The following is a 15,571-nucleotide window of genomic DNA, read 5'->3' as shown; positions in this document are numbered from 1 at the left end:
AGAGCTGTAGAAGCAACTGGAGATGAAGGGAGAAGAACCAGCACCATGTGACCAGACAGCTCTCCACAGACCACTGACTCCATGTGTAACACCAACAGACCCCTGTCGTCATTGGGCGGGGTTGAATCTGGGACCTCTGGATCTTAGTGCATAAGCTGCTACAGCATGAGCTAAAAGGGAACTGCCTCTTAGCTAAGGCTGCAGAGCAAACTCATTAATCTCTCTAAGTGATCTTGGTGCCACCAGATGGGACAGAACACCACACCCAGGAGATGTGTGGGTTACCCTGGCACCACACGTTGGCTCCCTCCTTAGCCAGCAGAAGTAACATAGGCCCTGAGTCAACCAGGCACCTAAGCATGTGTCTGACACTCAGCATGTGAGCGGTTCACTACTTTACTAGAACTATTCACAGAGTTGTAGCAGGGTCATCAACTCTCCAGATTTTATTGTGATTCTCATGGTAGTTGGTGTTTTTTTGTAAATCTCCAGCTCCTGGATTACGTGATTACATGAGAATCTTTGCTTTTATTTCAATCAAAGTGAGCTTCTAGCCCTCATAGCTACAGAGAAAAGCTTCAAAATGTGGCCCGGGTGCCTCCACTGAGCATTTTTCACCCCATCAATGAGGACTAACAACTTACTTTTCATTTTTTGTTTGCAATGTTGTTGTAGCTGTGTTGGCCCCAGGATATGAGAGAGACAAGTTGGGCAAGGCAATACCTTTTATTGGACCAGCTTCTGTTGGTGAAAGAGACAAGCTTTTGAGCTGCACAGAGCTCTTTGCTGTCTCTTTCACCAACAGAAGTTGATCCAATTGAAGATATTACAGCATTCACCCTGTATCTCTTTTAATTTTTTGTAATACAAGGTGAGAGTCTTGTGGACTCACATGATTCCTGAAGCTGGAGCTTACAAAACCAAACCAATAGTGTGAGACTTGTGATAATTCAACTCGTGAGAGTTGGTAATCCTGCAGTGCTCAAGGACCGTCCTTGGTCATCCATGGGAGAATGAAAGTGTGAGAGTTTTCAAAACAGGCGAGTGTTGCATGAACCTTTTGGTGCAAAGAGGCTTTTCCTTGCACTGGGCACAGAACCATCCAATTCATGCATTCATCTGTTTCTTTATGGATCTGCACTACTGTCAACCCCTAGCATTCCAAAGTCGGGAGTTAACCTGATGGGAGCACACTCCCTGACTTCCCACCATCCCTGTCTTGACTCATCACCTTGGGTGGAGCTTTGGGGGCAGAGGAGCTGTGCCCTACGCCCTAATCTACTGGTGATTTCTTCCCTCCACACTGTACAGTAGTGAAGAGCATGGGGCCCTATGCACGGACCCTCTCATGGGATGCCCTGCCTCAGTCCCATAGTGCACTGGCTGCATTCCCACCATTATCTTTGCTCCAGAGGAGGCCCCATTGCACAAAGAGCTAATTGATCCAACCACAGCTTTTTCACCAGTATCGTGCATGGGGCCGAATCCAGCGACTCTTCCCCTCCCCAGAGAAAGGCCAGCCTCACTGCACAATGGGAGCCGCTGGTACTTTACAGGGTACAGCAGCATCGCCCAGAATGTGAAATGCATTTGCTGTGAAAAACTGACCCCTCCAGTCCAGCCCCCACAGCTGTTGATATTTGTGCCTCCTGGTGCCAGGAGCACATTTGAGAAGGGAATTAGCTGCTATTCAAGGTCGCTGCTGTTTTCACATGGCTCATGCCATATGACTTAAACACAGTCTTTAAATAAATCCCTGGGACCACACCAGTTTAATACTCACGTTAAGTACCAATTACAGCTAATCATTTCTGTTGCCGTTGTCTCCGGAGTGTTTCGGCAGGAGTTGATTCCCTTGTCACCTGAGTGACTTCCTCCCTTCCCCCCTTTATTAAAGCCAAAGGAAATGCCCAAAGTGTCATTACTAGTAAAGGGCAACCGGCCATGGCATTATCTAGGGGGAGGGCTCCATAAATATACATCACTGTAGCCAGTAACCATCACCTGGTTTATGCTCCTGGAAACTGCAACACAGTTCTGGTCTGGTTTCCCTACGCACAGAGGAGGCAAAGCAACTTGACCCAGTAGGGGGCATGGAAGCTGGCCCAGGCTTCTCCCCTTTATCTGGGACTCTGCAGAAGTGTCTGCGAGAGCTCTGTGGGCTGTTGTGGGCCTTAAGAGTGGAACAGCCACACTCTGAGGTTTGGCGTCCCACAGGAAATCGGGTTGGTTGCTAGTGGGGCTTAGGGTGACCAGATGTCCCAATTTTATAGGGACAGTCCTGATTTTGGGGGCTTTTTCTTATATAGCCACCTATTACCCCCTCATCCTCATCCCAATTTTTTACACTTGCTATTTGGTCACTTTATGGGGCTTCAGTGTGAGCACTCTGCAACCCTGGGGTAGGGGCACCATGCCCCCTCTCCATGCAGTAATAAGTCATAAACTCAGTGAATCAAAATTCAAGATTCAGGAAAATTCAGGAAAAGCCATGACATTGCAGCCCCTCCCCTGCCTCCAGCACTGCCCTCTGCAGCGTCAGCACCCAGGCCTGATGGCGCTTGTTATGCATCTCACACACTGTCTCGCACTGATCTATCAACCAGCTCTGGGGCTGTGCCTGGCATGGAACCTGAGCTGCGACTTTCCATCCTGGAGGTGATCTCAGCCACACTGACAGAGCCCGGAGCTGCCCAACCCCACTGCCCTCTTATGCCAGGGCTGAATTTGGCCCCCACGGAGCTGAGGAGGCACCAGGATGGCAGGAACATGCCCACAAGGTGTCGTGATGCAGAAGGAGATGCAGTCAGCTCCTCTAGATAGTTCTCAAAGTGAATTCCAACAGGCTTACACAACCCTGAGAAGTAATAGAAGCAATTAGACAAGCCACTAGGATGCCTGCTGCTGCCGCCTTGCTCCTTTGGAGGAGAGAACAGGACCCATTCAGCCAGGAAAATAACTTTCAAAGCCAGCGGGTAGACAGGAGACCAAGGTTAGAAAGGATTTCACACTTCCTTGGAGCTTAGGGGTTACATGCGCAATTCAGGAATGGTATCAGGGCAGCGAGCAGCTAGGTCATCGAGGGAGGTAAACGGGGGAGGAGGAGATATAGCCTCTGGCTGCACGGCTCCCGTGTGGAAATCCAACAGAAGGGGGCACTGCAGAGAGGAGGAGAATGAAGGGAAATACAGGGCGTATTGGGGAGGTGTCAGGATTTGTCATGTGGCTGAGGGTGGGGAGGAGAGCAGGTGACATTTCTGTGCTAATCATTTTTTTTACCAAAAAATGCAATTTTAGGTCAAATTCAGTGACTAGTTTCAGCCGAAACAAAATGGAAAAACCTGTAAATGTCCAAACGAAACATTTCAACATGTCACTTCAGAAAGCCGTTTCGTTTCAGTACTGACCTACATTTCGTTTAAAAAACATCGCAAACATTTCAAACCCTTTGAAAATTAAATGAAATGGTTCATTTGACCCCAGAGTAAATCATTTAGGGTTTTTGTTTCAGCCCAAAAACCAAAAATGTATCATTTTGGTTTGATCCAGAATACCTTTTAAAAAGAACCATTTCAGTTCACCCAGTGAGTGAGAAAAGCTGGAACTCACCCAGCTCAAGAGCGGAGGTTTCATTGCAGAACTGGCATGGAAGGACCTGCTCTTTGCAAAGGTATCTAGTGCCTCAGGGGGGATGGTGATGCTGTATGGAATATGGGCGACCATTTATAATATTATCAATACCAAATTTCAATGACTCTTATATCAGATATGCCACATAAGGTAACCGTGGAAAAGGTATGATTTCCTAAATGTGATAAGCTTGTTTATATGTAAGAGAGCAGTATGATTGTTAAGAGCTCCAGTATGAAACTGGAGAAAAGCCTGTTGAGAATCTTTAGGTTAAGTTTAGAAGTGAGAGCAACAAGGGTGATGTTGTGGTGGGCATCTGCTATAGACCACCAGACCAGGAGGATGAGATAGATGAGGCTTTCTTTGAACAACTAACAGAAGTTTCCAGATCACAGGCCCTGGTTCTCCTGGGGGACTTCAATCACTCTGACATCTGCTAGGAGAGCAATACAGCGGTGCACAGATAATCCAGGAAGCTTTTGGAGAGTGTTGGGGACAACTTCCTGGTGCAAATGCTGGAGGAACCAACTAGGGGCTGTGCTCCTCTTGACCTGCTGCTCACAAACAGGGAAGAATTGGTAGGTGAAGTAGAAGTGGGTGGCAACCTGGGCAGCAGAGACCATGAGATGGTCGAGTTCAGGATCCTGACAAAAGGAAGAAAAGAAAGCAGCAGAATACGGACCCTGGACTTCAGAAAGCAGACTTTGGCTCCCCCAGGGATAGGGTGACCAAACAGCACGTGTGAAAAATCGGGACAGGGATGAGGGGGTAATAGGAGCCTATATAAGAAAAAGACCCAAAAATCGAAATTGTCCCTATAAAATCGGGACATCTGGTCACCCTACTCAGGGAACTGATGGGCAGGAACCCATGGGAGGCTAATATGAGGGGGAAAGGAGTCCAGGAGAGCTGGCTGTATTTTAAAGAAACCTTATTGAGGGAACAGGAACAAAGCATCCCGATGTGCAGAAAGAATAGCAAATATGGCAGGAGACCAGCTTGGCTTAACAGTGAAATCTTCGGTGAGCCAAAACACAAAAAGGAAGCTTACAAGAAGTGGAAACTTGGACACATGACTAGGGAGGAGTATAATAATATTGCTCAGGCATGCAGAGGTGTAGCCAGGAAGGCCAAAGCACAACTGGAGTTACAGCTAGCAAGGGATGTGAAGGGTAACAAAAAGGGTTTCTACAGGTATATTAGCAACAAGAAGAAGGTCAAGGAAAGTGTGGGATTCTTACTGAATGGGGGAGGCAACCTAGTGACAGGTGATGTGGAAAAGCTGAAGTACTCAATGCTTTTTTTTGCCTCAGTCTTCACAGACAAGGTCAGCTCCCAGACTGCTGCGCTGGGCAGCACAGTATGGGGAGGTGAGCAGCCCTCTGTGGAGAAAGAACAGGTTAAGGACTATTTAGAAAAGCTGGACATGCACAAGTCCATGGGTCCAAATCTAATGCATCTGAGGGTGCTGAGGGAGTTGGCTTATGTGATTGAAGAGTCATTCACCATTATCTTTGAAAACTCGTGGCAATTGGGGAGGTCCCGGATGATTGAAAAAAGCAAATATAGTGCCCATCCTTAAAAAATGGAAGGAGGAGAATCCAGGGAAATACAGACTGGTAAGCCTCACCTCAGTCCCTGGAAATATCATGGAGCAGGTCCTCAAGGAATCCATTTTGAAGCACTTGGAGGAGAGGAAGGTGATCAGGAACAGTCAGCATGGATTCACCAAGGACAAGTCATGCCTGACCAACCTGATTCCCTTCTATGATGAGATAACTGGGTCTGTGGATGAAGGGAAAGCAGTGGATGTGTTATTTCTTGACTTTAGCAAAGCTTTTGATATGGTCTCCCACAGTATTCTTGCCGGCAAGTTAAAGAAGTATGGGCTGGATGAATGGACCATAAGGTGGATAGAAAGCTGGCTAGATCGTCGGGCTCGATGGGTAGCGATCAATGGCTTCATGTCTAGTTGGCAGCTGGTATCAAGTGGAGTTCCCCAAGGGTTGGTCCTGCGGCCGGTTTTGCTCAATATCTTCAATAATGATCCGGAGGATGGCGTGGACTGCACCCTCAGCAAGTTTGCAGATGATGCTAAATTGGGAGGAGTGGTAGATACGCTGGAGGCTAGGGATAGGGATACAGAGGGACCTAGACAAATTGGAGGATTGGGCCAAAAGAAAACTGATGAGGTTCAGCAAGGACAAGTGCAGAGTCCTGCACTTAGGACAGAGGAATCCCATTCACTGCTACAGGCTGGGGACCAACTGGCTAAGCAGCAGTTCTGCAGAAAAGGAGATATATATATAACTGGGGTTACAGTGGAGGAGAAGCTGGATATGAGTCAACAGCAGCGCCGGCTCCAGGTTTTTTACCGCCTCAAGCGGCGCAAAAAAAAAAAACTGCGGTCCCACCGCTCCACTCTTCAGCGGCAATTTGGTGGCTGGTCCTTCGCTCTGAGAGGGACTGAGGGACCCGCCACCAAATTGCTGCCGAAGACCCGAACCTGCCACCCCAATAGCAGCTGGAATGCTGCCCCTTGGTATTGGCCACCCCAAGCACCTCCTTCTTTAGCTGGTGCCTGGAGCTGGCCCTGGTCAATAGTGTGCCCTTGTTGCCAAGAAGGCTAATGGCATATTGGGCTGCATTAGTAGGAGCATTGCCAGCAGATCAAGGGAAGTGATAATTCCCCTCTATTTGGCACTGGTGAGGCCACACGTGGAGTATTGAGTCTCGTTTTGTACTCCCCACTGTAGAAAAGATGTGGACGAATTGGAGAGAGTCCAGTGGAGGGCAACGAAAATGATTAGGGAGCTGGGGGACATGACTTACGATGTGAGGCTGAGGGAACTGCGCTTATTTAGTCTGCAGAAGAGAAGAGTGAGGGGGGTTTGATAGAAGCTTTCAACTACCTGAGGGAGAGTTCCAAAGAGGATGGATCTAGACTGTTCTCAGTGGTAGCAGATGACAGAACAAGGAGTAATGGTCTCAAGTTGCAGTAGGGGAGATCTAGGGTGGATATTAAGAAAAACTATTTCACTAGGAGCGTGGTGAAGCACTGGAATGGGTTCCCTAGGGAGGTGGTGGAATCTCCATCTTTAGAGCTTTTAAAGGCCCGGCTTGACAGAGCCCTGGCTGGGATGATTTAGTTGGGCTTGGTCCTGCTTTGAGCCTTGTGACCTCCTGAGGTCTCTTCCAACCCTAATCTTCTATGATTCTATGATACTATATGCATATATCATCTTTGTATCATGAGTTATAAATATGTGTGGTATATTGATATCTCAAACTTGTGCTGTGCAGCTGGGTGACACCCACAGACAGATTGGCATCTGCACTATCCAGCCTGTTCAGAAGCCCATCATGGGAAATCAGCTATACAATGAACCCCCTGAGAGAAGTCGGGGGCTATGCCTATGAGTCAGCAGGACATGCCCATGAACATGGGACTCCATGTGCTCTTCCATGCCATGTGCTGTGAGCTTGTGTTTGGGACAAAGGATGCACAAGCAGCATGACAATTGGCAAAGGATATAAAAAGGCAGCGGCATCACTTCCTTTTCATCTTCAATCCTGCTTCTCAGCTCTGGAGTAACTTCTCTACAAACTGAAGCTTTGAACGAAGGACTGACAGACCTATCCAAGCTGTGGATGTGTTCCAGAGGGACTTTACAAGCCAGCAAACTCACCAATGCTGCTAAGAACCTGATCTATGGACTCTGAAGTCATATGCATGTATCTGATTGCTTGACTATTTAACAACTCTCTTCTCGTTCTTTTCTTTTATAATAAAACCAGGGCCAGCTCCAGGTTTTCTGCTGCCCCAAGCGGGAAAAAAGAAAAAGCCGATTGGCGGCACTTCGGCAGTAGCTTAATCGCACCGCTCCATTCTTCGGCGGCAGTTTGGCAGCAGGTCCTTCACTCTCTCTCTTCCTCTTTGGTGGCACTTTGGCAGCAGCTCAAAAAGGAAGAGAGGGACTGAGGGACCGTGCCCCCCCAATAGTAGATGGAGTGCCACCCCTTTACTTTGGCTGCCCCAAGCACCTGCTTCCTTCACTGGTGCCTGGAGCTGGCCCTGAATAAAACTGTTAGTTTTAGCTACTAAAGGATTGGTTGGCAGTGTGGTAGTTTGGGTAAGATCCAAACCAATTTGCTGATTGTGAGCCAGAGACTGGGATGCAATCAAGGGGCTGTGTGATTTCTTGGTAACCAGTGTGGGGGATCAGGAGCACAGTCTGCGACTGGTTGGTGAATTTAACTACAGTGTTAACCACCAGTTTTGGGGGAATAAGCTCTCCTTTTTGAAGCCTGCTTTGGCATTTCCAGTGTGGGCTACCCTAAGCACCTCAGGTCACAGGGATATCACAGAGTTTAAGGCCACAAGGGACCAGCAGATTATCCAGTCTGACCTCCTATACATCACAGGCCACTGACACCGCCCCCAGCACCTGCATGCTGAACCCAGCAACCGAAATTATACCAAAATATCAGAGCCCATGGGAGAGTAAGCTATTGTGTGCCCCACGCAGAGAATAGAAGGGACTGAGTTGTGCCAATGCTGAAGGCCCCTGCAGTGGCAGGGAACTGATGAAGTGAGCTACACCCAGAGGATACAATCCAGGCCTAGCTTTAAACCACAGCACCTGCCTGCCACATGATGTGCCCACCAGCTTGAGAGAGCGTTTAGAGCAGATGGAGCCTCCGTTGCTTTTCCTAGAGGAGATGCTGGGGAATGGCCCAAATGAAACACCCAGGCTGGATGAAACCAGGAACCTCAGTGTCCTACCAGAAGAGGGATGGTTCGGGAAGACCCAGCTGGGTGAAGATGGGCACAAAGAGACCACGCAGAGCAACAAGACACGGTAGAAATAGACACAGGGATGCACACTCATCTGCCTCACCACAAAGGGTCACAAAAAGGGGCAGGTAGGCCTGAAAATTCACCTGCGGGACGGAGAAGAGAAGGAACAGCTTGCTCACGGGATGTTCTTTTCTGCCCCAGAGTCCACTTCCAGCCACCCTTGCCCCAAAGTCCACCCCTCACACCAGCCCTAGCAATTGTGCACACACCCAGCTGTTGGATGAGGGCTGCCTGCAAGTTGCCAGGCCCCTTACAGTGCTTTTGTCTATCCGTACGTGGACTGAAGCCAGGCACTCTGAGACACAGCCTCTTCCCGTGTGCAGCCCCTGAAGCTCTGTTCAACAGGAACATGGAGATCAACAGAGCCCAGCGGCAAACCTGAGGAGGCGGGAGGCAGGGCATTCCCTGGGCTGTGAAATCCGCTGCTGGTAATGAGCAGCTGAGCCAGAGTCCTACCCCCAAGGGGTGATGCCCCAAACTCCTGCCATTAGATTCCAAGGCCAGAAGGGACTCTTGTGATCACCCTGTATAGCCCAAGCCAGGGGACTGCCCCAGAATACATTTCTGGAGCAGATCTTCTAGAAAAGCATCCAGTCTTGAGATTGCCATGTCCTTTCGCCCACAAGCCAATGCTGCAACCTGGCCCCAGTTAAGTGCTGCTAGAAATAAACATCCTGGAGCACAGGGCAGGAGTTAGGTGGTGTGGTCCAGTGGGGGGGGGGGGTGCATGGGATGGAGGCCTAAGTTCTAGTCCTGGTTCTTTCTGTGGGACGTTGGCAAGTCCTGTCTCCCTGCGCCTTAGCTTTCCCTATCTTAGCTCTTCAAAGTAGGGACTGTCTTTTGCTCTGTGTTTGTACAGCAGCTAGCACAATGGGCCTAAACCTCAGCTGGTGCCTGTATGGGCTACTGTAAGATAAGTCATTTAGGACTGATGTTCTTCTGTACATTTGTAATGGGGCACAGATCCTGTAGGGATGGCGCCTTGGATATGTTTATCCTAATAACAATACTAACTAGTGGCTGGGCTGCTAGAGGGTGAGGAGCTGAGAGCGAGTATTGGATGGCGCAGGTGTCTTCCTTACATGGATTTCAGATAAGAACATAGGAACATAAGAATGGCCATACTAGGTCAGACCAAAGGTCCCTCTAACCCAGTATTCATTGCTCTCCCTTTGGTCCCATTTTATCAACGGACGCTACCGTGAGCCAGCAACTCACCACAAGGTTTCCGATGACCATGACCATCAAGAAGACAATGAGGCACATGGGCTGGCCAGCCACCTGCATGCAGTCCCACATGGTCTCGATCCACTCCCCGCACAGGATGCGGAAGACAATGAGGAAGGCATGGAAGAAATCGTGCATGTGCCAGCGGGGCAGCGTGCAGTCCAGAGAGATCTTGCACACGCACTCCTTATAGCTCTTCCCAAACAGCTGCATGCCCACCACGGCAAAGATGAAGACAATGATGGCCAGTACCAGGGTGAGATTTCCTAGAGCCCCCATGGAGTTGCCGATAATCTTTATGAGCATGTTGAGGGTCGGCCAGGACTTGGCAAGCTTGAAAACTCTCAGCTGCAAGGAGGTGGAAACAGAAACCTTGATTGGCCCGTGGAACTCATTGCCACAAGATATCACTGACACCAAGAGGATGCAGGATTCTGAGTGACAGCATTCAGATAGTAACCAGAGTGACAGTGGTAAATACTAAAAACACAAGTGTTTTGGAAGGGGTACGAAGCCTCCAGCTTCCACGCCTAACCCAACCTCTAACCACTGTGGGTTAGGAGGAAATTGTCATGAGGCAGATGGCTAACTACCTCCTGCATGGCTTCCTGCATCTTTCTCTGTAGCATCTGGTCCTGGCCTCTGACAGAGACAGGACACTGGTCTGGATGGACCGCGGGTCTGATCCAGCCCGGCTGTTCCTATTTTAGCTCAGAGGGAATGCAGATGCCCCTGTGAGTTTAGCTACTGCCCCAGTAAGACTAGGGGAGCTGCTGTTGCCATTTTATCTAAAATGGACTGTACAGATATGCCTTCCTCGCACCCACCATGCTAACAGCTCCGCCAGGGCACGCGGAATGTTCAACCCGGGCTGCATCAGCCTGATCTTTGAACCCATCGTGATTCAGTGACCGTCACCACCCAGGAATTAGAAACGACCCTTCTTTGGGTATGGCACTTGCCATGAAGCCCCTCAGCACAGCAGAGCCACAGGGCAACCTACCAGGCGGAAGGATCGGAGCACAGAGAGCCCCTGCACGTTGGCCAGGCCCAGCTCCACCAAGCTCAGGGTGACAATGATGCTGTCAAATATGTTCCACCCCTGCTGGAAGTAGTTGTAGGGATCCAGGGCTATGAGTTTTAGCACCATCTCCGCGGTGAAGATCCCAGTGAAGACCTTTGAAAACAGACCGTTAGTGCTCATCACACAATCAGCACATCACAGAGCCCCAAGGGAGGGGATGGGCCCAAGGGGGATCTAGCCCCAGAGCCCACCCAGGCGTAGAAAGGAGTAGTGGGCAGCCGACTGAGATCATGCCACAGCACCAGAGGGCCTGATCCAAAGCCGACTGAGTCCGTGCTGCTGCAAATGGACCCTGGTTTGGGACCATAATGCAGTGCGCCCTGGGCCCCTGTGCTGACCACTGAACATTCAGTGCCTTTCCTTTCAGGGCATATGATCAAAGCTACAGGTGCTGCTGCAGCTCCCCCTGACCTTGTTTGTGTAAAAGTACGGGTTCAGGACCATCTCCTGCATCGCCTCCAGACTGGTTTCGGGGTGTGCTGGACAACCCAGCCCTCGCCCACTCCGTCCCCAGTTACAATAGGGATCACAGGGCTCGCCATAGAGCTCGGCCTCACACATAGGTGGGAAAGCAGGTTTACATTTTAGCATGTCTGAGGGCATAGAAACAGCACAGATCCAGAGGAAGGAAGCTCCGTCCCGAGACAGCCCCTCATCTCTTACCCAACCTGGGAACAATTCCCCCCATACGGACACTGTGTAAGACAGCCATCAATCCCTGGCAGTGGAGTGGGCCAGTGGCAGGGTCAGAGCACACAGCACTGTGGGGATTCTGAGCAATGGCAGAGCTCTTCAGAGGCAGCCCAGGCAGGGTGGAGGTAACTTACAGCAGACCTCCGGGGGCTAGTTACATTGGGGGCTGGTCACTCCCAGAGCAGCCCAGGGTTAAAGAGCTGCAAGTTTGATGCTGTGCCTTTGAGAGTCTGTTTGCACTGCCGTTGGGAGGTGCGACGGCAGCATGCATCGACATACCCGAGCCAGCTTCGATCTAGCTTTGCCAGGGGCTGTTGTGAAGGACCAAAGCGTAACTGAGTTTAAAAAAGAACTAGGTAAGTTCATGGAGAATAGGCCCAACAATGGCTATTAGGCAGGATGGGCAGGAATGCAAACCCATGCTCTGGGGTCCCTAACCGCTGCCTGCCAGACGCTGGGAGTGCATGACAGCAGATGGATCACTTATAATTGCCCTATTCTGTTCACTCTCTCTGAAGCATCTGCCTCTGCCTACTGTCAGCAGAAAGGATACTGAGCTAGATGGACCACAGGTCTGAGCCAGTGTGGCCATTTGTATCTTCTCTAGCTAGATGAAAGCTACCTCAGGTAATCATAGCGGTGAAGCTGTGGCAACATGGAGCGTGGCGTGGGCTACCCCTGCTCACCCAGGACCCTGGGTACAGAGTGGAGCAGCCACTGCCCATGCTGCTGCAGCTGCACCACTATGGCACTCAGACAAAGCTAGCTCGGATATGTCTCCACACTGTGCATCACACCTCGAGTGCAGTGTAGACGTGCCCTAACGGCAGAGCATCAAATGTCAAGCACCAGGCATGTCAGACAAAACGGCATAGGAAAAGTAAAACTAAAGCAGATAGTCCAAGAGCCTGAGAAGACACAGAGCCCTGGAATTCTCTTCCTGGAATCCCAGAGAGACCGAGTGCACTGGAGTTCTTTCGCTGGAAGCCGTGTGAGAGTGTGACGGGCTCCAGGAGACCCCAAAAGAAGGTAGTATCGCTGCTATGCAGCAGCTCTGGGCTGACTGGAAGTGGGAGAAAGAGCATTATTGTGTGAGCCCCGGCTAAACGCTTTCGCCAATTGCCTTCAGAAACGCTTGGCATGGGGGAATGTTGTCACAACAAAATAAAATCCAGTTGACTAAGTAGCACCCTCAAGTTACTTTCAACTCAGGAGGAAACCCAGGGGCCCGTCTAGCTCTCTGCCTCTGTCACTCCCCCTGAGGTCGGCTGCTGGGTAAAGCGATCTGGCTTTTACACATTACTGTCTGATTGGGACTATAACGATGCTCTGCATTATCGCATTACCTCAGTACAGTAGCAATTATGTGACAATTAGCTACCTACTACAAGTGTTTGCATTTCAAGGCCCAGAGTTCTGGGTGTGCAGAGCTGGGCTGATGGTAGGTTGCACACACGGCACGTGTTCAGCTCAGCAATGCTCATTTTGCTGACTTTAGTTTCCATTTGTATTTGACTCCTGCTGGGTTTCATCTCCTTACCGGCCAGACTGATTATAATCATATTGTCTCGTCCAGCTACAGGGGGCTGAGCCAGATGCAGGAATTTCTGGGTGAAATCCTCTGGTCTGTCCTAGGCAGGAGGTCAGACAAGATGATCAAGGGAGCCCAAGGAGAAGGTCTCTCCATTCTAACTCCCTTACCTCTCTCCCCCACAAGGTTTTCTTCAGAGATTCTGCCTGGGCTCAGTTGAAACGGGAGTTTGCTGGGAAGGGGAGGGCGAGTGGATTTTGTGTAATCCATTCGGCTGCTTTCTGAGCAGGAGACGAGCACTTTCCCTTACGGTTCTGACTGAGCAGGGGCGGCTCTAGGTATTTTGCCGCCCCAAGCATGGCAGGCAGGCTGCCTTCGGCGGCTTGCCTGCGGTAGGTCCCAGTCCCGCGGATTCGGCGGCACACTTGCAGGAGGTCCACCGAAGCCGCAGGACCAGCGGACCTTCCGCAGGCATGCCGCCGAAGGCAACCTGCTTGCCACCCTCGCCGCGACCGGCAGAGCGCCCCCCGTGGCTTGCAGCCTCAGGCACATGCTTGGCGTGCTGGTGCCTGGAGCCGTCCCTGTGACTGAGTTTGGCACTCAAATGGCAGCAAATGTTACCATCATCATGGACCAGACTTTCAAAAGCGTTCTGTGCCCCAGTGTGCTGAGCTCTGGCAAATCTGGCCACTGATTTTGGTGCCCTAACTGTAACTGAACTCTGAGAATCCGACTGCTGGGTCTCAGAGAGAAGCTATCTCTGATACGTTTAAATCGGCAAACCCATCTCTGAAGGGCTAGTGGGCTAGCTGGCCTTTCTGCTCATGCTCAGTGCCCAGTTTCTCCCTCATGATGGGAGCTGCTCCTCCTCATCCCAAGTAGCTACAGCAGGAAGAGGTTTTATTCTAACTCTCCGACTTTCGGTCATGACCCACAAAGTCACGTCTGTGGCCAGAGTCTAGGCACACGGTGTATGTAATTCCCAAGGGCAATCCACCAGCGGGCAGGAGCACTGGCTTCGCGCCATGCTCCCCACCTCGGAATTCATGGACCATCCTTCACTGGAGTTCCATAGGGCCTGGTGGGGGGAAGCAGGATGAGAGGGGAGAGAATTCCTTCTTGGGTGCTGGCTGGTGACTCTTGCCCACATGCTCAGGGTTTAACTGATCGCCATATTTGGGGTCGGGAAGGAATTTTCCTCCAGGGCGGATTGGCAGGTGCCCTGGAGGTTTTTCGCCTTCCCCTGCAGCGTGGGGCACGGGTCACTTGCTGGTGGTTTCTCTGCAGCTTGAGGTCTTCAAACCATTTTTGAGGATTTCAATAACTCGGTCCTGGGATAGGGGTTGTTATAAAATTGGATGGGTGGGGTTCTGTGGCCTGCCTTGTGCAGGAGGTCAGACTAGATGATCAGATTGGTCCCTTCTGACCTATGAGTCTATGAGTTTATGAGTGTGAGCAGCAGCTGGGGTCCCTGGCAGGCTTCTTGCCTGACCCTGCTTCGGTCTGTAGCAGGGTCACATCCTGCTCTGTCGCTGCGGGCAAGCGCTTTGCAAATGTGCTGAGGTCTTATCCTTGGGAGAATGGTTTGACTCTCTCGGCTCCCACGGCACGAACGACATGCACGAGGAGGCAGGCAGGGGGCATGACCGAGTGGGTGCTTGGCAGCAGCAATATGGATGCTTAGGCCATTAGGAAGCATGCTCACTCTCTCTGCATGCACAACCCTGCCTGGGGAAGGCACTAGCAGGGCTCTTTGCCTCCCCGACCCTCCACTGTCCTCCTGGATTTAAACTCTGTGGGAGGATTGTAAATAGATTAAAGGAAAAGCCAGAGCTGGTTTTGTGGATAGACTGTGCTAAACCCAATAGTCTATTAATCCCCTTGTATTTCCTGAATGAAATCAGATACAAAACTGGTATGTGACTAGCGTCATTCTGCCTAGGGCCGCTGGCCCCCGCTCCATGTCCGTTCAGCAGCTATGCACAGCGGTTCTGGGAGTGGGACTAGCCTAGCCATGTGAGGGAAGGCAGAGAAGGTTGGGGCATGCTTTATGTTCAAATGCAAAGGGAATTGGAGTGAAATCATGAAATACTGGGTCCCCTGCATGGAGGGAGAGCCAGGAACAGAAAGTACCTGGACACACACAGTCTGCTCGGGGGATGAGATGGCAAGGGTTGTGCACACAAAGGGAAACAAGTAGATATTGATCCCAGTTCCCTTCGGCTTCCCCCCGTCTTACGGCAAGGGGACAACAAGAATTGCTGGGTGCTTGCCTCTTTGCCATGTAGCACCTAACGCAGGCCTGCTCTGCTCACGCAGAAAGCAAGGGGGCAGGGAGGGGGAGCTAATGCAGGCTTTGCAGTGACACATGTACAAGATATGGCTACCTTGCAAAGGGGGTTGGGGGTGACTGCAGCATACACAGTCCAATAGCAGTGAAGCCACGGCAGCATAGGCCTCAGTGCAGGCAAGCTGTCCAGGGTCTGGGCTGGGCTCGTACAGCCAGAGCGGCCGCAGCTTCACCCGATATAGCTCAGGCCTGTCT

General features: G+C 50.8%; 1 protein-coding gene across 2 annotated transcripts in view; it reads right to left on the bottom strand.

Annotated features, from left to right (window-relative positions):
* Positions 1 to 15,571, bottom strand: part of SCN4A (sodium voltage-gated channel alpha subunit 4) — a 171,853-nt gene that overhangs the window by 47,080 nt on the left and 109,202 nt on the right. For both annotated transcript variants that reach the window (XM_050935059.1, XM_050935058.1), the window contains exons 14-15: positions 10,722 to 10,895; positions 9,710 to 10,066 (exon numbers count right to left, since the gene is read on the bottom strand). In XM_050935059.1, coding sequence (XP_050791016.1) covers positions 9,710 to 10,066; positions 10,722 to 10,895 — 531 coding nt within the window. The remainder of the gene's footprint in view (positions 1 to 9,709; positions 10,067 to 10,721; positions 10,896 to 15,571) is intronic.

Source organism: Gopherus flavomarginatus, chromosome 25, assembly GCF_025201925.1.
Source record: "Gopherus flavomarginatus isolate rGopFla2 chromosome 25, rGopFla2.mat.asm, whole genome shotgun sequence".
Taxonomy (NCBI): Eukaryota; Metazoa; Chordata; order Testudines; family Testudinidae; genus Gopherus; species Gopherus flavomarginatus.
The sequence above is the reverse complement of the archived record's forward strand: the minus strand, read 5'-3'. Positions and strand labels throughout refer to the sequence as shown.